Below are 20,998 nucleotides of genomic sequence, written 5' to 3' on the forward strand. Positions count from 1 at the left end.
CCCACCGGCACTCCCAGGCAGCGCTGACGGCCGCGGGGGCGGCCCGGCCCCGGCCGGCCAAGCAAGGTGCAAAGGTAGCCCCTGCCTCCGCCCGAGCCTGCTCTCAGGGGAAAGGGGAGGGCGGGAAGAAGAAAGGCGGGAAACTCCCCCCTCACTAAAACAAGCAGCACCCACTTCGTTCCTCCTGGCTTCCCGGCCTGGCCCGCCACACGTACGCAGCACGGCCTAGCGCCGGGGCTGCTGAAGGAACGCTCAGCTTACAGACAGGCTGTTTAAAAAGAGGGACTCAAAAATATTTGCCCCTTGCACACAGGCACAGAAAACATTTACACGTTTAAGAGATTCAAAAGTGTTTGCCCCTCGCACAGGCACTGAAGGGTGGGGCTCAGGTTTTTAGTTCACTTATTGGGGTAAGGGGGTGGGAGTGGAGTAAGAATCATCAAGAGAATGGTTTTGCTTCTGCTGAGAAATTGAACCATTAAACAGGGGAAGGGCTTTGAGGGAGGAAGATAAGGTTTCAGCCCCAAGTAGTGAACCCTGGGAGGAAAAAACAACACAGAAGATGGATAGCGAGGGGTAAGTACATATCATTTGTTCACACAGTTTTCAAGTTAAAGGTCTGAAAGCAACTCGTTGTCTTAAAGTAAAACTTCAGTTTTATTTATGTTTTATTAGAAACATCGCACAGAGAGGCAGAGTCTTTCACAAGCACTGGTAACCTCATTTATCCTTGGAAGGTTAGTTTCTCTGGCTATATGCTGTTAGGACCTTTGGCAGAGCCAAGCAGAGCACTGCTGCTGAGAGAAGTGCGCACACCACCGTAAAGCGTACTACATTGGTGGTCTTGCAGATACAAAGGCAAGCCAAGGTTAGCTAGGTAAGTCAATTTTTTTCTACGATTACAGTAAAACGAAGAGCAAAAAAGGCATGTCTGGATTCGAGTTTCTTCCATCACAGTTTTTAGTCCTCTCCGCCACACAAGTTCAGCAGTGCCCTCTGGTAATCCCCTTTTGTGTCTTGCTGTAAAGCAAGGAAGGAAAAATACAAAACACATATGAGGAAACAGTCACAAAATATGAAAGTATATGCACTACATTCTAAAACAATGGGACAGAGTATGTTTTGCAGTTGAAACCTTGTCAGACTGGAGGAGACTATGTAGACCAAGTCTTACCTATGTGCAAATTCAGATCACTTCTCATTCTTGCAATACAAATACAATGCCAAGAAGGGAGACAAATTTTGATATGAAAAAGAGTAACACAACAAAGGAAAGCTGAAGGACTCGATTCTGTTACTTCTCACTGATCACTGCAAAAATTGTACATCAAGTTCACTGTTTTGAGAATTTGCTTATTATCTAAAATCAACATCTTCAGGGAAAGATTCTGCCTTAAGATTCTGACTCAACTTCATCTACATGAGGAAGAATGCATCATATGCTGTTGTGAGGGTGGGTAGAAGACTAGTTTTTAAACAGATGCACAAGCTCTTTACCTATGCCCCAAGTTAAATAAAACCTAGCACCTATAGCACCTACCCAATCACAGAAACGGACAAAAATCATTAGTGAAAAAGCCTACTCCTTGGGCACTGAAATGACAGGGAGCAGGGATTAGGGATTAGATGCTCTATCTTCATTCAGCAATCACAAAGCAATTCTGTTTTTTCATTTCTTTTGGTCTGAGGATAGGGACACGTGAAGAGCATTTTCGTTGTAACACATCAGCTGATTGCACAAAGCCTACATATAGCATCAAAGTGGCTGTCAGGAGTTGTACCAGCTGTAGGCTGTAAAGTTAAAGTTACGTTTTTCAACAGTGCATGAATAATAACATATTATTCTCACTGCAGCCTCTAAAACACCTCCCATGAATTCTAATGGTACAATTAATCCAATTAAGACTGCTGCAAAGGTTCATACGATTGATATAAAAAGAAAGCTGAAAAACTTACCTGGATGAAATAATAAAGAGATTTTCCGTATTTCCTCTTGAATTCACTCTTAATTTTCAGCATGTCAACCTCACAGCGGGAAACCATAATCCTGATCAGAACCTTGTCGCGGGTTCCCTTGCCCTACAAGCAGATACACATTTAGAACCGTAATAGCTGAAATGCATAAAAGGCCACCATACCTAGTGGTAAGAGCAAACTACAGACAACTGAGATGTAGCAATAAAAGATACAATTAATTACATCTTCTCACTAAGGTCATTATTATGATTCAGAAATTTGAGCATGAACATACCTTTCTCATCAGCAGTCTTTGACCAACTTCCAGTTACAAATCTAGCTACTTAGACTGTAAGCAGCAGTTCAGGTTCACCAGGAGGTCTTCCTGATATTGCCTGATACCTGCCACCAGGCATTTCTCTTTCACTCCTTTTCTTGAGAAAATGTTTTGAGGCAAATTTAGTGTCTTATGTTGGCACTTCAATAAATAGCCTTTTCCCCATCAGCTCTTTGTTACCTGCAAAAGATGTGTCTACCTTTGCTAACGATAACCAACGGATCTAACACAGATCATTATGAGACCCCTCCCTGTATTTCTGTGTACCTAGATGGTCTAGGCTCATAACTGTTAAAGAATGCTTTTGAACAATACTAACTCATTGTTAATTTTATTCACATGCCAGTCACACCCCATATGAATAAAAGTGCCTAAGGAATCAAAATTTGATGAAACAATGGCAAGGAAAAAAAAAAAAGTAGAAAGAAAGAACAGTCTTCCCTACCTTCATGGAATCATACAGTCTGTCCGCAAAATACAGCTGCTTGTTCTGAATGCACTGGACTGGAGAGATAAGAACAGTTAATCATCCTGCCCATACAGAACAGCAGAACATAGAATCTTGGAGCCTTTTTTAAAGACGTGGTAAATAGTCTAAGGTTTTCAGCAAAAGTTTCTCCAAAAGGGGACACAGAGAAATTATTTTTACCTGAGTGGTTACTTAGAAGTTGTTTCGCTAAGCTTGTGATTGAACCACAAATGCTTATGATCTGAGAAAGTACTTCCCTCCGCCACTAGTACCATTTCAGAATGCTAGCCCTCCTCCACACATACCACAATTCATTCTTCCACTTCTCTAAGCAACCTCTCTTCTGAAAACACTCATTGTATGCTAATCCATGAGAGGTCTCCCTTTCAAGGCTGAGCTCTCTTTATTCTCCATTTGCATTACAGAGCTCTCACTTCACCCTTAGTCTGAAATGGATTTTCCTCTTAGAAGAATTCCCTCTTAAACCTGGCAACATCCTTGTCATCTTCATCTCATGCCACAGTACCAGTCTTACACCCTGCTTCCCCATTTCAGAGGATTCAGTGCCAAATCAGCTCTTTTATTAGCCTCTAGCGTGCTTCACTGCTCGTCTTCTCTCACACACACACACACACTGTTCTCTCTCTGGCCTATGTCTATATTGAATACTTACAAGGGTTCAGCTTAGTTCCAACCTTTTTGATTGTTTGGGGAAACAAACATTAAGCCTCTGTATGAACCAAAACTGGAATTAACAACAGATCACAAAACACATGCATTTTTAATTTCAACCGGAAAGCAAGGTTTGTATTTTGCAGATGGCAAAAATATGCTACTTCTCATTACCTGTAATATCCTAAAATACACTAGTGGATCCAATAATGCCAGCACATCCAGTTTATTTCTCCAGTTTTATTTCTCTCAGCTTCCTCTGTGTTGCTGGGCCCTATCCTTATCACAATATACTGCAAGAGCACCGAAAGGATCCTATCTAAGAGTAACTCACCAAGATTAAGGAAGGCATTCTCCAAATCTCCTTTAACTTCCTTCTTGATGCTCTCCAACATATCATATGGGCTGTAGCTCTTGTACCTGTCAAACACTATCACAAGAAAGAAAACAGGTGAAATGTAAACCAGATCACGCAAATCAGAACAGCAATGCAGAGACACATGATTAAAGAATATCTGTCCAAGTCCTTCTGAGGACTTTACCTTAATTACAGCCTAAGTTTGTCAGCAAATATAAAGTTCCCATGCTGTGGCCTTTCTGTTTTCCTTGAACGCCTTCATAATCAGGTAAAATACCATCTTAATCCTGTCCCAGTATTTTTTGAAACAGTGATTTAGGCCCTGAAAAGAAAAGTCTTCAAATGGCTTTCCCATGTGCTTTAAGAAGCAATATCAGAGCTGCTTTTAAGAGTCTTCACTGTCAGATATAGCTACGCTACCCTAGGACAGAGGGAAAAGCTGTCTGAAGTCCTGAAAAGGAGTTTTCAATGTGTCCTGCAACCATGTTTTCTAGATTCGTAACATTTTTGTTCTCAGTGTATCTGAGCAGTGTTACACCTCTGCAAAAAAGAGCTCTACACACATTCAAACTGTGAGATGAACACATCCACAGAAATAATTGTATTTTTTTAAAAAAATTAACAGCCTGGACATGAATTAAGATTTATGATATCCCCTATGTTCTACGAGGGCTTTTCACACTCATTTCAATCATATTTAGCACAAAACAGTTACCACTTCGGTATCATTTTCTCTTATAGGAAAACCATAAATCTGTCTCTTAAATAGTACCTTTCTGCAGGTGAGGGACACTTCTTTCAGTCATAATGTTGATCCACTTGGGGACATCGGTTCCCTTTCTCTTCACACCAGCATCATAGAGCTCCTGGGGTTATGAATGAAAAGCAAAATAATGAAAATAGGGAGTTACACAAGAAGCCATCACAAATGTATACAACTTCCTTAGTGGAAAAGAAGCACTACTGGAACTGTGTCAGTGGGAGAAACACAAAAGAACACGTGACTGGGCAGACCACCAGGGCAAGATCTATGGATCTAATCTGAAACTAGAACTAATTACTTTGTATTTACCTCTGTCTACAGGTTTTACTCTGTACTTAGCTCTGTTTACCTCAGCAAGAGCTGCTCTTGACAGGTACAGATGTAATAAGCCTTAGCAGCCACTAAGTTCAATGATACTTCTCTCAATCTTACACAACTACTTGGTTCCAACCAATCTTCGCAATGTGTTTCCTTTGATTAAAGGCTCTCTCACTCAATATGCCTAAGGGAAACACCAGAGAGCTTCACTATAGCTACTAGTGGGTAAGCAGCCTGTGGAAACTGGTAACTGAAGGTATCAGGATTGCAAGTGGCAGATACCTTGACAGCACGCAAACATTTCTCTGCAAGACAATCTGAAATACACTTCCATAAATGCTTCTCACTCCCATAGGATGTGCACTTTCAACATGCCCAAAAGTTTGATCACTTAAGACATTACCAGCACTTACCCTAGCATCTTGATCAATCAGCTCATAATCAATCACAGAGGTATCTTCACACCTTTTGCCCTTTGAACACGGATAGCAGCATTTAGAAGAGGTTTAATAGAGAGTAAGCAGTTTGCTATATGCATATTCTTTTCTTTGATTTTTTTAATCTGAATTTGCTAAATGAGTAACAGAATTCTCTGTCCCCCATTATGAAGCTGATGCCATGAACGTTGCATTTCTGCCAAAATACTTCACCCTTCAAGTTCTAAATATTCTTTTTCCCCAAAAGACAGTGAAAATACAAGGAAATTTAAAAGTGAATCAGAAATCCAATTGTTTTACTGGTAACCATCAGTCAGTTACTAAAAGGCAGGCACACCAGTTACAGTGGAAAAACATGAACAGACCTACCTTGGCGAGGGCAACCATTAGCTTGCGGAAGTCACCAGATGTGTCTGATATAATGTCCTTTTCCAGTTCTGTCTTGTACACTAGAAAACAAGAAATTCTTTTCAAGTAAAAGTTGTCCTGCAAGTACCCCTTTGCAAGAAGAACAGCTGCTAATTACTGTGTTTTATGCACATAAGCAAACAGCTACAATCTAAGTCACAGGTGGACGGCAATGAAAACAAATGCATGCTTGCATACAAAACCTACGTTGCTGCCAGCTAGTCATGAGACTTCCCATGCAATCATTCAGACTGTCATGGGAAGATAACAGGAAAGCCTGAGACTATGAAAGGGAAAGGAATATTGTTTTAAGCTCAATATACTGTTTGATCATTCTTAGCTACCAATGAATGTTTGCTTATTGGATAAACATAGCATTTAGGCCTTCTCCACTTGTGGATTTACGACGGGACAACTGCAATTACAAGTTTAATGCAAAAGACAAAAGCTGCTATGATAAATCAAAGGAATGCTGTGTGTGATTCTGGTCTGGTGTCTATAAACGTTTTTATGCTTTCCAAGTAGTCATACTCTATATTGCTACAAAATCACGTTCTCTCTTCTTTTCAACAGCATCCTAATCTACAGCAGCATTTCCTTTGATCACACTTTTTTTTTTTTCCTCAATACCAGCCACTAAGACTACACTGGTTTTGCCTGTTCTTTTTGACTTAGCCAGCACCTTACCAGAATTGCTTGACAGATATTAAGCATTAGCACACAGCAATTTTCTACACTTCAGTCTATTTGTGCTGAAGCTCAACTCTGAAGCTCAAGGAAACAAGCAGTCACCAGACAGCTACACTACTGAATTGCAACTCAACTAGAATGGCCAATCTAAAAATATAAGGCATATTAAAGGAAAAATAATATTTTTTGAGGATGGATCTTAGATCATTCTTATATCTACTTCTGACCAACTAAGAATTATAGCTTCAATCAGGTAACATGCTTTAAAAAAGTTGGAAAACATAATATATGCTTTTATAAAGTTTTATTTCATGTCTTTTCTGGCAGGTCTACCAAATAAACTTACAAGCATGCTTCGGTAGATTTCAGATTCACCTACTTATTACATAACTGATCCTAGAATCCGCAAATCTAACATCATTAATTCTGTCACTCTGCACAGAATGCACGTATCTTACAAAAAAAACCCAAACGCCTCAGTTAGACACAACTTATCACTTACCTGAGTAGTAATTTGTTTGTTACCAAGCAACAAGAGGAAACTATACAAACAGAGACAAATATCCAGGACACCAGTATCTTATGTCTAACTGCCAGAGAATCAAAGCAGGTGTTGTATAAGTGACTGTAATAAACCAATTCACACTGAGAGGAACTTATCCAAGTAACTTGGTGTAAAAACATAGTACACTAACTTTCAAAGTAAACTTACTTTCCCTGTAGACTCTGTTGATTTCACTAAGCTCCTGATTTGTTCGCGAGCAGATGATTTCAATGAGTGTGTCTTCATCAGTTCCCAGACCCTGCAACACACATATGATTCAGTTAGGTGCTAGAAATCAACAGGCATGCTTGAATTGTTTAAAAATATTTTACAGATGTTTCCTATCTCACACTCTAACAGTTTCACAACTCTTCAGGGATATTTTTTGCTAACTGCACCTGAGAAAGCCCAGAGGAAACATTTTTAGTTGCCAAATACTACTCCAATAGCTTTGAGATTCTGCAGATATCTGTGGGCAATGTGCACTTGCTGTGAGTATCTGTAACACTCAGTGGCCTCCCCACCAGCACAACTGGAGGAGATCAACCTATCATGGCCCATGTACGATTGTTTTCTGTCCACCGAGAGCACAGGAAGCAAATCCAATTCTTAGCATGCAAACGGGCAGCAATCAACTTGTACTTCCCTGCTTTTCTTCCCCACCTCCTCCATACAATTCCTTCACTATAAACGCAAAGCCAAGGATGACACCATCATTAGCCTTGGCCTTGTCTCCAAGTCAGCAAAGTGTTAAGCATGTTCTGAATTTCTAGCTAACAAACAGCCCCTCTCTAATTGTCCGTATTTTCCATGTACTTCGCAATGCACAAATACAGATTAATATATTACTATTAGCTATATTAAGAAATAAAAATGTATTTAGTATGATAAACTAAATATTTAGACTTTAATGTTTTTAAACAAGCTAAATGAATTGAGAGGTCTTATGTATTTCAGAGCCACTTTTGTGATCAAGGTCAGTTAAGAAAATTAGTAGTTTGAACTAAGCTACATTACTACTGTTTAAAAACTAATACAGGTATTAGCACTGTAACAAAATTACAAACCACACCAAAATGTATCAACTATCAATTAAACCTTATAGTAACTCAGATACTCCAAAGTAATGTGGCTTGATCAATGTGCTCTAGACCTTGTTCAATTATTTTATATAAACAGCAAAATTAAGAACAGTAAACAACAGCACTCTTGCTCCTGGAGGAAGATAGGAAATTCTAAAGGACAGACTCAGAACAGAAGACTAACTTGGATGAGCTGAAGATGCTTCCCTTCTCAGTGACCACTACGGATGTCTGGGTTACCAGTTGGTAAAGCCATCTAACAGCCAGATGCCTCAATATTTTGAAAAGAAACTTTTCAGAAAGTAGTTTCCACTGGTGATTTTTTCATTCCACTTTGTTTCTTACCTACCAATAAACCACGTTGATGCTAATCTCATTACACTCATCTTGAAGTATCACCAGCAGACTGAACAAAACCCACTCTTACGCCTCCTGTTAGGATGCTGTTTGTTAAGCCCATCTGTAACAGAATGTCATTCTGTATGTGGCAAAAAAGGGCATGGTTTCCACAGGACTCCAAGAGGAGTCTGCTAGGTAAAATCTTGGGAAAACTTCTCATGCTGCAGTCTTTCACATGTGGAAAACTGAGGTAATTATGTGGAAAACTACCCTCTTGGAAAAAGTCTCTACTGAAGGGGAAGGAAAAAAAAAAAAAAAAAAAAAAAAAAGAGGACTAAAACTGAGCAATTTTATAAAAATGGCTCACAGCTAGAGAATTAGGAACGCTTTCCACAGAGTGGTTGTAATAGGTATCTGGGGAAGAAATGAAGGCTAACAAAATTCAAGATTTTCTAAATATTTTTTAAATACGTAGCAGAAAAATAATTACCTCCTCAATGGTAACTCTGCTTTACCCAACTTTGATTCCCATGCCATAGTTTATTATGCTCTACTTATCAAGTCAAACTTAAGTTCAGGCAAATTCAGAACATCAGACTAGGCGCCTGGGAGTTGGGAACGGCTGACCTATGGAAAGAATAGGATGTTCTACATTTGTGGCTACTCTGAGGTAACGGCTTGGTCTCTGGGCTGCAAATACAGCATAAATGCTATAGAAGTATATGGTTATCCTAAATATAACATATTTATGTATTGTATTTATGAATGTATAATATACATTCAGATGTAAGACATTAAAAAAAACCAAAACCAACCACCAACAAGAAAAACCCAAACCAACTAATCTGATTCACAGTAAATTATGGATAGCCTCTACTTAAACCAGAAGATGGCAGCATCTGATTACGCAAAGAAGGAATTTGGCCCATAATTAACGAGTTACCATCTCTATACCGGGTTGGTTTTTTGGGTTTGAGGTTTTCTTTTTTTGGGGTGTGGGGGTGCTTGCTTGTTTGTTTTTTAACCCCTCTTTCATAGTCTGGAGAAATTAATTAATTGGGTTTTTTTGTCTTGTTCTGAGTTTCAAAAGACACTGGTTTTTAATTATTTACCAAAAAAAAATTAACCATATCAAGAACATTCAGATTTAAGTGATGATTATAAATAAACATTCTGAAATACTAGTTTGCTTAGAAAAGTGAATGCACTGGCATGAGCACCTCTCAAAGTCTCGTTTCAGTGACCTGCAGAGTGGCTATTTCTGAACTAGCAACCTCTGCCACGCTTGCCTGTGATTGCAGGGGACTGAACAGAGCGACTCACTGCTGCGGTTTCTCCAAAGACTGCTTTTGATGCCCCGTCCTCCTTGTGTTCTACACAGAGGAGGTCCAGTACAGGATGTTCTTTCAAGATCAGTGACTGGAAACTACTGTTTAAGCCTATAATAAATGCTAGCACAGGATTTAATGGTTCCAGCTCTCTTAATGATTTTTTTTGTACTGTGAACCTATCTATTGTTTTTAAGATCAGTCAGCAAAACAGCAACAAGCCAGAGCATCCTACCAGTTATTGCTGACCTGATGAAAATTATTTTTTTTCCTTAAAGAGATGATTTAATTATCACATGGTTCCAGAATTTCTCTCATTTTGGATGCCTTGCAGCTGGACACTTAAAACTGTATTACTAAAAACCATAATAATCGGTGGACATGTGTGAAAACTGTGGCCTTCGATATTAAGACCATACTCATTCTTAAGACAGTGACATCAGACTAACACACTTAAATTTCAAAGCTCATTTACCTTCATGGCAGCTTTCAATTCAGAGGCATCATACTGTGCCGGTGTCTTCAGCAAGCCCAAGATCACTGCCTCCAAATGACCTGACAGAGCAGACTTCAGCGCTGCAGAGAGTTCCTGTAAAAAGGGAGGGATGATGGAAAAAAAAAACCTACAGCTCATTTCTGATCTCCAGAGAATTTAGCCTGTAAGTCTCCAAGCCTGCAACAGTGTTTCTTGCACAACTGACAAGGAAACAGAACATAAAGAGCTTTTCCTTTGTGAAAGCCTAAAAGAAATCAGGGCAAAGGAATTTTTTCCCATCCTTTGAAAATAAGAAGAAATCCACTGGTGGCTGACAAAGTGCTGGGAAGCATGGTGCAGACACATCTGAACAGCTCCACTCCAGTCTTGAAGGACTGACACTTTGTTGGAGTTAATAAGCACAGATGGATCTGAGTTTGACTCCCATGCGGTCAGTGCTTCTCCATCATGCTCCCATAGTTTTCCCAGTAGCACTGTATTATTTGTGTTTTTCCTATTATCCCAGACCTTCACTAGCTGAGACAGTGGAAAATTGACTGCACAGTTATTCCACTGTACAGGCCCAGTTCCCAAACAGCTAGCTGAACAGAAAAAAAATCATCCCTCAGCATGGAAAAATTATCCCTGTCTTCAAGGAAGCTATCAGAGGAGTGTAGCCAAAGTCTCTATTGTTAATTGTCAGTCAATCCTAGAGAAAGAAACGGTCAGGTATGTTCACTTCACAGGACACATACAAATCTGTAGCAAATAAAGTCAGAAGCATGTCCTCTTTTACGCGTTTCAGATGGAACTTGAATAATGCTCATTATCAGCTTCATTGTAGCGCACTCACAAAGCTGAAATCCCTGGGATCCAGTCTGGGGTTCACACAGATCAATGTATTCCCTAAGCTGAAGTAAGACTGCAGAACGCAGAAGAGAATTGCTGCATTTCAATTGCTGGTTTCTACATTAACAACGTGTAAGCTTGAGGGGCAGGGGAAAAGGAGGTAGAGAAAGTGACCTCAGCAAAATATCAAAAGTTTGTACGAGACACAAAGAGCCAAGGCACTTTGTTTCCAGAGTCACTCATTCAATCCAGGGCACTAATACATGCTAATACTGTATGCACTTACTGCATAGATTGACCAAGATTGTGAATGGGGGGTTTGGGCATCTAGCTGCTTTAGTCTGAGGAACATTTTAGTACAATAACTCAAATTTTGATTACAATGTTCCATCATTTATTTGTGTGAAAACAGATTCTTCAGACATCAGCTGAAACAGCAAAGATGCTGCATATCTCTATAATAAATTTTAGGACAATGCTATGAATTCCAATTAGCTGAGTGAAGTTGTTTTTTTTGCAGTCTTTGCACTTTGGTGTGAAGGCTGAAGGAAATACCAACCACTATGGTAGGAATTACCAAAATAACTGCAACAGAACACCTCAAACTGAACCAAGCACCTGCCCTCATATTAGGAGGCTTCCAGAGAAATCAGAGTCTTCTCCTCCTGCCAGGAAAGCAGGGTCTCCACTCCACCATTCTTTGCCATGGCTAGGAGCGTTCTAAGAGAGAAGTGGGAAGCAGATCACTGACAGATATCATTAATTTATAGACACCAAACAGAAAAGGTTTTACTGAGTGTTCCAAATGAGCATCTGGATATTAGCAATTCATGTCAAAGTTAGGGATTATTGGTGGCAGTTAGGACTGACCAGACCCGTACGAAGACACATGTGCAGAACTCCCAGTACTCACTGGTAGCTCCATTAATGCTGGTGATGGGGAAAGTTTACACAGATCAAACATCACTCCTCAAGATTACCAAGTTTCCATTAGACACAGCTGAGCTCAAAGGAATGAAACTAGAGGTAGATCTGCAACTTTTAAATATTATAATGATCTATTGAGAAACCCTGCAACACACAAAACAAGCAGCCTTGTACCACACAACACAGGGCCAAAGAAATCTGCACAATCCGTTGCCAAAGAAAACCAGGAGATACTGTCCCTAGAAGATATATACCTACACCTCTTTTCATACCCCACTCCCTCCTCTCTTGCCACTCACTTCTTTATTTCACCGAGTGGTTTCTCTGCAAATCCATAGTCTCTACAGGCTGTTTATTCTTTGGCACTCATTAAGCTTGATAAATCCAGTTTGCTCTAGGGTCTTGGCAAGGAAAAAAAAGGTGAAAGAGAAACAGGTGAAAAAAGTTGCAGATTTTCTTGACTGTGTTTTTGTGGTCATGCAAAACATCTAACAAAGCTTTAAGTGACACATCTCACTACTAGGGTCCACCCCTATGCAAAATTCTCCCAGTGCCCACATGGAGGGACGGCCAGGGTGCAGACATGTGCGCGCACACATGCGTCAACTTGTGCGTGCTTCTGCATGTGCCTGTATCAGCCACGCATAGAAGGTGGTGTGCTTCCAAAATTCAGATTTACATTGGGTTTCAGATGAGCATTCTGGGCTGCTATCGGAGGACTACCATTTGGGGTCTGGCAAACCTGCAAGAGATACATTTATCATAATCCTACCTCTACAGAAATTTCCTGGTTTTCATGGGCATAAAACTTCAATTATGGTAAGATTCTCAAAACTTCAAAAGTCAAGAGAACAGCTCTTGCCTTCCAGATAGTAAGACTCATTATGCAGAATTTTGCACACATGTTACAGATTCCTCTCCATCAACAGATCAGTACCTAAGGTATTTCTGATGAGATAACATCTAGCGATAGTTCAACTCATTATATCCCTTTATTCCACATCTGCAGCATTTCTAGCACAACTGACTGCAGTCTTTTCTCTTTTAAGCTCGCTCTGTGAACAGAAGCAGAATATTTTCCTTATGCTGAGTTTTCTTAACAACAAAAAAAAACAAAACAAAAAAACCCCTAAACTCAATCCCCTAAAGCATCTCCCTTTCATCTCTTCCTTCAAACTGAGGCATTTGATGTCAATGGCTTTCCACTGTTGTTTATATTTCACCAGGGAATCCTGTGGCTGGCTGATACGTCACCCATTGTGATTTCTGAAGGTGCTAGGAAACCACCACCTCCAACAGATTTCAGTCCCAGTTGTGCATACGCAACAAATCTGGAAGTCCCACCAGCCCTAAACTGTGACAGCATGGACAGAGTAGACGCATCTTTAACCTCAGTGAAAAGATAAACCAAATAACACTCATCTCCAGCTTACACCCAGTTAACTGTGAAACACACAAGCCCTGAAAAACATCTAACTGTCCACAAGAAAAATATTAATTACTTGGTATTTCTTCATATTTTGCTACCTTTTTGGTTCTCCTCTGATAGGCAAAAGCAATATCCTGCCTCTGTTCATTGCTGCGGTTTGTCAGGATGTTGATGATGGTGACCTCATCCACACCTACAAAGACATAAGACAAACAGTTAGAGAAGCTTTCTTGTTACTGTTCTCTTTGTATTAATACATTCTCCAACATTCTAAGCGGAGCGTACATGCTGTCTGGACCAGAGCTCCATAGCTCTCGTTAGTTAGTACATGTCTCATCCTGGCCTTGGAGAAAGGGCAACCAACTACGGCCCAACTTTTTGATGTGATGCTGATCTTTGTGTACCCAGGCACGTAAACACCTAATACATGTGACCAGCTGTGCTACTTCTGTTTTCCACTTCACTTGCGTGTCTGTGTGCCTGTGTTCAGTCACTCAGTATTCTGCAAAAAAGTTGATCAAGAACACAGGCTTTAAAACTGACAGGAATCTGTACTTACTAAAGCCTGCCCTGTCATTTTGCTACAGTGTTTTCAATTAAAGCTTCTTAATAAAACAGTTATATTTTCTATTTAATCCATAACCACTGAACTATCACTCCAGACATAAAAAATGGAAAATAAACCAGTATATTTTGTTCTCTCAGCAGCTCAGAGGCTCAGAAGATAGAAGGGTTTTTTTGACTCTGGAAGAACTAGGTAGGTGCTACTTTTTTGGAAGATCCCTGCTGAGTTTTAACTAGCATGCCTAGACGACTTGGATGCTCAAACTCCCAACCTATCTTTCAAGTAAGTGAACTATGTATCAGTAAAGGCTGTTTTAAATGACGTTTTCCAAATCCATGCACTTAAAAGCAACTGCAGGTTGAATGCAAGGAGATCACTAAGATTCATTGTAAGTTAAAAGCCAAAGCATGCGTCTAGGGTTAGATCTCTGTCAATGGAACCTAATGCACACCACAGCTTTAGATCCTGTAGGGATCATCAATGCATATGGAGAAAAAGCTTTTTTGTTGTACAGGAAGCAGGATTTCCAGAAGCTATTTCCTAGAGACAGCTACTTGCTACTCTATGTTCTTTCCAACACAGGCAGCACCTTGTGATTTTTTCACTTGCTCCTGCCTACTGCTACTAACTTCCACTTCAGATTCCCTCTTGTTTTCCCCACTTCATGTGCTGCTTTCAAACTGGATTCTCCTGAACTTGCATTCTTCAGATTGGCTGCCACAGTTCTGATCACAATTCTCATCTGCAGCTTGGCAGCTCAAAGGGTAACCCAGAGCCTGGTTGGACTGAAGGCTCTTGAGCTTCCTGAGATGAACCTCTAGCACCTGAGTTCTCTCTGTATCCTGTGATAGGGCTCTAACCCAACAGACACAATTACCACGACCTGCAAACATCCGTGTCTCCCAAAGCACACTCTGCAAGGACAGCTACCTTTTGTTTATTCACATCAACATAAACACAGCTTGTTTGGTGCTTTTCTATTTCATTAACTAAGCATTAAAGTTATATTACACACTTTCTATTACTATGAGAGCTTATAGAAATTGCCTTTGCAAGAAACCAATCTCCACTACTCAAAGGAAAAAGCCCCCCTGCCACAAGGTAAACCAAAAGAATTGTTAGCAATAGACACAGAGCAGCCGGGGGCGGGGGGGGGGAAAGAGTTGGAGTAACAACTAAGAAACCCAGTGTGGCACACTGACACTGAATGTATCTGAACAGAACTGAAAAGGTCTGCCAAGGTGTACTTAATCAAACCGTAGATGGCTGAAATTTCCAAAGGCCTGGGTGAGGACACTAACTCGCTCAAGTAAAATCTCATTTTGAATTTAATTTTCTTACTGTTTAAAACAGCAAATACAATTACATTTTTGTTGGACAACTATAATATTTTTCTTAGAATGCTTTGTAAAAAGATATATTTGAGTGTCCTTCCCCAATTCTCCAATGCATATTTGTGTCTATATAGCCGAATTCAGCCCCCAGGTAAAATATCTATTTGTATTTCATTCACCAAAGCTGTCTGGACATGCCATTCAAACACAGGTGGAGAACAACGGCATAGCTGGAAGTAATGCCCAGATAATAAAGTCTTCCAAACAAAAGAGTTAGCATAGCTTATAAACTGATGGACAGAGAAGACAGCTAGAACAGCTCAAAATTGTTACGCTCAAAAATCAAGCTAACCTATAGCTATGCTGTGTAACCAACTGTTTGGAACTATTTCCAGACCAACTACATGAAGCTTAGAAGATGCAAAACTATTTCTAAATATTGCACGTCTACTACAGCGCATATTCTTCTGCAACAGAAACATGGTGTATAACTAGTTATTTTTTCTGGTCAGCTGCATGCCAGGTTTTAAAGCAAATAGGTAGAGGTCAGAACAAGCCCAGAATTTCAACTCAGGTCTCTTCATTTACTACAAGTAATATGAATAGCTTCTTTCACATTTGCACACACATCAGTGTAAATGATGATTTCTTGATAAAAAACCAGAAAGTAAGGACTGGATCAGCAGCTACTAGCTGGACTCCTATCTCTGCCAGAATCCATTTACATATAGTTCCCTTATTACCCAAAGCAACCTCACAGCAACTTGAAACAAAGGACTGCAGCAGACATTATAAAATTAATCATATGAAGTGTGAATGTTGCAAAAGACCTTCTAGCCCCTAGCTACAGAATCTAAAGTGAGACAAATCCAAAATTCCTGTCTTCCTCCTCACCACATTTTTCATGATGAAATACTGTACTTGGTAGCCTCATGTCCTTAGCTCATGCTAAGGCAGACCTACATCAGCGCTCTTATTCACACAAGCTTGGCCTGCAAAACTCAAAAGGCCCTGGAAAGCATCATAGATTTTGGTTACAAATTTCAGTTTGAAAACATGCTGACTGTATGTTTCAGTCCTAATCTACTCCTGCACATTTTAAAGTGTTGCTATTTTATAAAAAACCCCAAGTTCTCCCGGTCCAGAAACGGCCACCGACAGACAGTGGGGCCTTTCAGCTGTTGCAGGGTCACAGCGTAATCCCATGTCTTAAGCTTTTTAATAAATTCTAAATTTAAACCATTCTTGGCATTCAAAAAAGGCAAATTACATTTGCAAGTTTTATCACAATTGTGATAGATTAGAAGCTCACAAATGACTGCAGCCAAGTTTCTTATTCATATGCTTTGTGCATGGAAATATGAAATTAACTCATTGCTCTGGCATTTAATGGAAAACAAGTGCTTGTACTTCACACTTGGGAATTACACTGCATGGACAGGATGCTGACTCACATCTGCTGAGGTGGGGTGGAGCAGAAGAACAGCTCCAACATTTTTCTTTGCTGTTCACCAAAATCTCAGGAAGTTTCAGGGTAATGAAACAAAAGTTTATTTCAAAATTTATTCTGTCTGGGCAGATTTTATCTGTGCATTTCTATCAATGTGCAACTGAAAATTAGACACTGTTTTGTTTAAAACAACAAAATTCCTTGCACATGGAAATGTATGGCGGCCGTGGGGGTATGTAAATCTTAAAAAAAAAAAAAAAACCCAAACCAAAAAGCCCAAACACAACAACTCTGATTAATAACAACCTACCTTTTTTTTTTTTTTTTCTCTCTAAAAAAGGCAATCTGTTGCATTGGTAAGACCACAGCTCAGTCAGCAAAAAAAGCTGAAATTAACATAACCAAAATGATCAGTTAAGAATTTTTAATGTTTTGGTTTAAATTACACTGTACTTGAATTTCCATGGGCCAAACCAAACAGCACCAGCATTGTTCTGAACAAAATGGATCCTATGGGCAGCCACTTAGCTTTCTAGGACAAGGCGAGAACAGAGCTAACACACTTTCATTCCACAAGAGCTGGCATACTTTCACTCAACTCATTTACTTGAAGCTTGTTCTCTTAAATTTCATTTTCAAAGGCAGCACGACCAGCATACTAGAAGCTACTTCTGTCCTAATAGCGTGCTGGGTACTACAGAGATCATCAATCTACAGGAATGAATGAAATGGGACTGCAGCTGGCCTCAAATTATTAGTGGGAGATGTACGTGATTAGCCCTTGCGAGACGTCAACACCACCGCCTATCTGGTACCAAAACAGTCCTAGGACTATCTGACCAAGCTCGTGATCCACAGTCTAATTTTCCTTGGATAAAACCCTGATCCCACTGGAGTCAAAGGGAAAAAATTAGATAAAGGCCATAATTTCAGCTCTGCTATTTTGTTTAGCGAGATTTCACCAAACCCAAACCATTTTGCAATAAGACACTTCTTTACTGATACTATTAATATTCTGAATATCTGACTGAGGCAGTTTGCTGGATTCAGACACCATCCTCCCCCACCAGCATGCCAGCAGATTTCCTCTAAACTTTTACTTCATAACATTAAAAACTGTTAAAAGGTTGTCCTGGTTTGAGCTAAACCAGAACAAATTCTGGTTTAGTGCTTTCACTTTTCAGTTAAGTCTCTTCCAAGTAACTGCCCTTTCTGAAACAGCAGCACGTATTTCCAGACAGTGATGGCTTCCAGCGGTGATAAGGCCAATGTTTACAGTCAGTACCACGGAACGGTGTGCAGAGAGGCCCTTGCTCATACTTGTTCTTATAGCGACCAAGGTCACTGCTAGATCTTGTGCTCCGTGTTGGGGGGCCGGGAGTGAAAAGGGTCACAAGCACGAAAAAGGTCGCCCCTGCAGGGAGGAGTGAACCGGACAGGTGACCCAAACCTGACCAATGGAGTGTTCCATCCCATAGATGTCATGGTCAGTGTAAGGCTGAGGGATCACGAGGGTCAAGCTCTCTTCTTCGATGGCCGACACCCGAGGACGACTCTGTCTGTTCTTCTGTCGTCGATCCCGATCCGTGTGTCCCTGAATCCAATGCCTGAGTCCAGCTCCTGCATCCCGTCCCTGTCTGCTGCCCAGTCCAGCCTGGGACTGCCCCAGTGCCAGCCCTGCAGCGTGGAGGTGACGTATCATCATCAGGGTGGGGGAGCTGGGTTCGGTATTGGGTTTGTATCTGTTTGTATATTTCATTATTTTCTTATTCTTATCTTTTCTTTTATCATTATTGTTTCAGTAAAGCTGTTTTAGTTTTCTTTTCCAAACTGCAAAGTCTCTTTCCCTTGTTCTCTCTCCCTTGCCCTTTTGGGAGGGGAGAGGGGTTAATAGAGAGCGTCTGTCATTCGTTAGTGGCCGGCCCAGCCTCAACCCTTGGCAAAGGTATGGGCATGTTGGATATACTACATAAACAGTGAATCCAATCTTACAGAAGACTCCTGTTATGGTTTACACTTCATCGTTGTTTTACCAATTTCTGCATATAATTAATTTATTATTAGACGTACGTTCATGGAACTTTCCTACATCAAACCTGTGTTTGAATTCTGCCAGGCATGGAATAAAAAAAAATCTACCATGAGACTTCAGTAACAGGTTGTGGTTTAGCTCACAAGTAACTAACTATTCACAGCCTAGTCATACAATAAAATTACTTAACAAAGTATTTGAGATACACAAGGTCACAATGCTAGGGAATAACTCTGAAATGGAAGAGAGACATTTCAGCAGTCTTCCTTCCTACAAAGAACTAAAAGGAAACCTAACACATGTGCTCTGTTAGTACTCTTCTAGTGCGTTAGTTTCTTCTATTTAGGCTCATACACTTGAGCTAATTATCACAGGGCACAATGGAGCATTACACAGAAATCAGACAGCCTCTTGTCCTATACAGCGAAAAGCCAACATTTACAAAGGACATGCTGAGGCACTAGATGTACTCGCTACAGAAAAACTAAACAGCATAAAAATGAGGCTGGCATAGCAATGACATTTATTACAAAAGGAACAAACCAGAACCGTAACAAGTTATTATTTGCATTACACAAACTCTACGTTGAACTATTGCTAACTACAAACTGGTTTTATATCATCTAGAGCTGCCGTTTTTGCACATCTCCCTTTCTAGGCCGTTGCATTTACTTCAACTCCACTCAAAGCCCAGCAAAGGACTGGACAATATATTTGTGCAGTCCAATTTTTGCAGACAGATCTATGCCCCAATAAACACATCACAGTATTTCCCACAGATCCCACAGCAGATAAATAGATGGCTAACCTCTGATGAATTAATCTGAAGAGTGTGAATGAATGCTAGAATATTTAGAAATTATATAGAGCAGAACAGTCAGACACTCTACTCCAGATCTTTGCCCCAAAACAAATACATGGCTGTTGTTTAGCCCATAAAATTTTACCCATCTTACACACAATCACCAAAACAGAGATCCATGACTGATTCAGGAAGTTTGCATTACAGGGAAACAGCTGGATAATTAATTAGATGGTAACTTTTCAAAACTGGCCCACCCTGACCACAAATACCACACTTGCAGAGTGTTGATGTAAAAATGCAGAAGGTATACCCAAATGATCTTCCCCACAGATAAGACTCCACGGTCCATAGTACTGCTATAAAGGATACAAGCTGAAAGACTGCTGTGATGATTGTGAGATACAGGCCCATTATAGCATGTAAAGACCTAGATTTTCAAAACAAAGGCATGGGTTTCAGATATCAGGAATCCTTTGTCCTGTATAAAGTGCCCCAAAATTCTTGGTTCTTTTTGAAATTGACCACCTCAACAACAAAAAGAGCTTGCATGTCTATTTATAACCTGTTATAGCTCTCTCATTGTCTTAAAACAAGACAAACAACTCATACTACTATTTACAATTCTATGATAATTTACACTGCTTATTTCTACCTTCTGCACACAATGCAAACTGATCACTAGAGAATCAGTGATACTTCCCAGGAAAAAGGTAGCTGCTCTGGGTATCTAGTTTGTTCATGGTAAGTGCTGTATTTTTATGAAGGTATTTCCTAGAAATACTTTAAAATGTTTTCTTGCAGAAGAATTTCCCTGTGTAGCTGTTTACATCACAGTTTGTAGAAAACCAATTCTTGTCTGGATGATTCATAATTTTCATGTGGAAAAAAACCCACATACACTTTAGAGAGCTCACATTTTAGCAAATTTTCTGAATTGGCAGATTAAAACATCCTGTAACCAAGCATTCAAAGTACAGGGAAACAGGAAGAAGGGTCCTAACATTCTCTTCTTCCCCCAGGAATACTTCCTTTGAGACAGACTCTTTATGGTGGAAGATTCAGTATTAAAACCATAAAGAGATTCTCCTCTTCAAAGCAACCTTCCCAAAAAAGCTCCTGGATAACAAGCTCTCCTGGTTTAACCCCAGAGAGCAACTAAGTACCACACAGCTGCTTGCTCACTCCCCCACCCATGGTGGGATGGGGGAGAGAATTGAAGAGAGAACACTCACGGGTCGAGATAAAGACAGTTTAATAGTTAAAGCCAAACAGAATTCATTCCCCACTTCCCATCAGCAGGCAGGTGTTCAGCCATCTCCAGGAGAGCAGGGCCTCATCACGTGTAACAGTCACTTGGGAAGACAAACGCCATCACTCCAAACAACCCTCCTTCCCCCAGCTTTATATGCTGAGCGTGATGCCGTACAGTAC

The 20,998-nt window shown here is 40.2% G+C and overlaps 1 protein-coding gene across 1 annotated transcript in view; it reads right to left on the reverse strand.

The window, feature by feature from the left end:
• Nucleotides 1–655: 655 nt before the first annotated feature.
• The window catches only part of ANXA2 (annexin A2), a 31,224-nt gene continuing 10,881 nt past the window's right edge, over nucleotides 656–20,998 (reverse strand). Inside the window, exons 4-13 of the mRNA XM_086471561.1 lie at nucleotides 13,480–13,574; nucleotides 10,177–10,290; nucleotides 7,121–7,211; nucleotides 5,680–5,759; nucleotides 5,287–5,346; nucleotides 4,565–4,658; nucleotides 3,769–3,864; nucleotides 2,739–2,797; nucleotides 1,957–2,079; nucleotides 656–1,020 (exon numbers count right to left, since the gene is read on the reverse strand). Coding sequence (XP_086327687.1) covers nucleotides 961–1,020; nucleotides 1,957–2,079; nucleotides 2,739–2,797; nucleotides 3,769–3,864; nucleotides 4,565–4,658; nucleotides 5,287–5,346; nucleotides 5,680–5,759; nucleotides 7,121–7,211; nucleotides 10,177–10,290; nucleotides 13,480–13,574 — 872 coding nt within the window. The 3' untranslated portion in view covers nucleotides 656–960. The remainder of the gene's footprint in view (nucleotides 1,021–1,956; nucleotides 2,080–2,738; nucleotides 2,798–3,768; nucleotides 3,865–4,564; nucleotides 4,659–5,286; nucleotides 5,347–5,679; nucleotides 5,760–7,120; nucleotides 7,212–10,176; nucleotides 10,291–13,479; nucleotides 13,575–20,998) is intronic.

The sequence above is a fragment of the Leptosomus discolor genome, chromosome 11, assembly GCF_034619465.1.
Source record: "Leptosomus discolor isolate bLepDis1 chromosome 11, bLepDis1.hap2, whole genome shotgun sequence".
Taxonomy (NCBI): domain Eukaryota; kingdom Metazoa; phylum Chordata; class Aves; order Leptosomiformes; family Leptosomidae; genus Leptosomus; species Leptosomus discolor.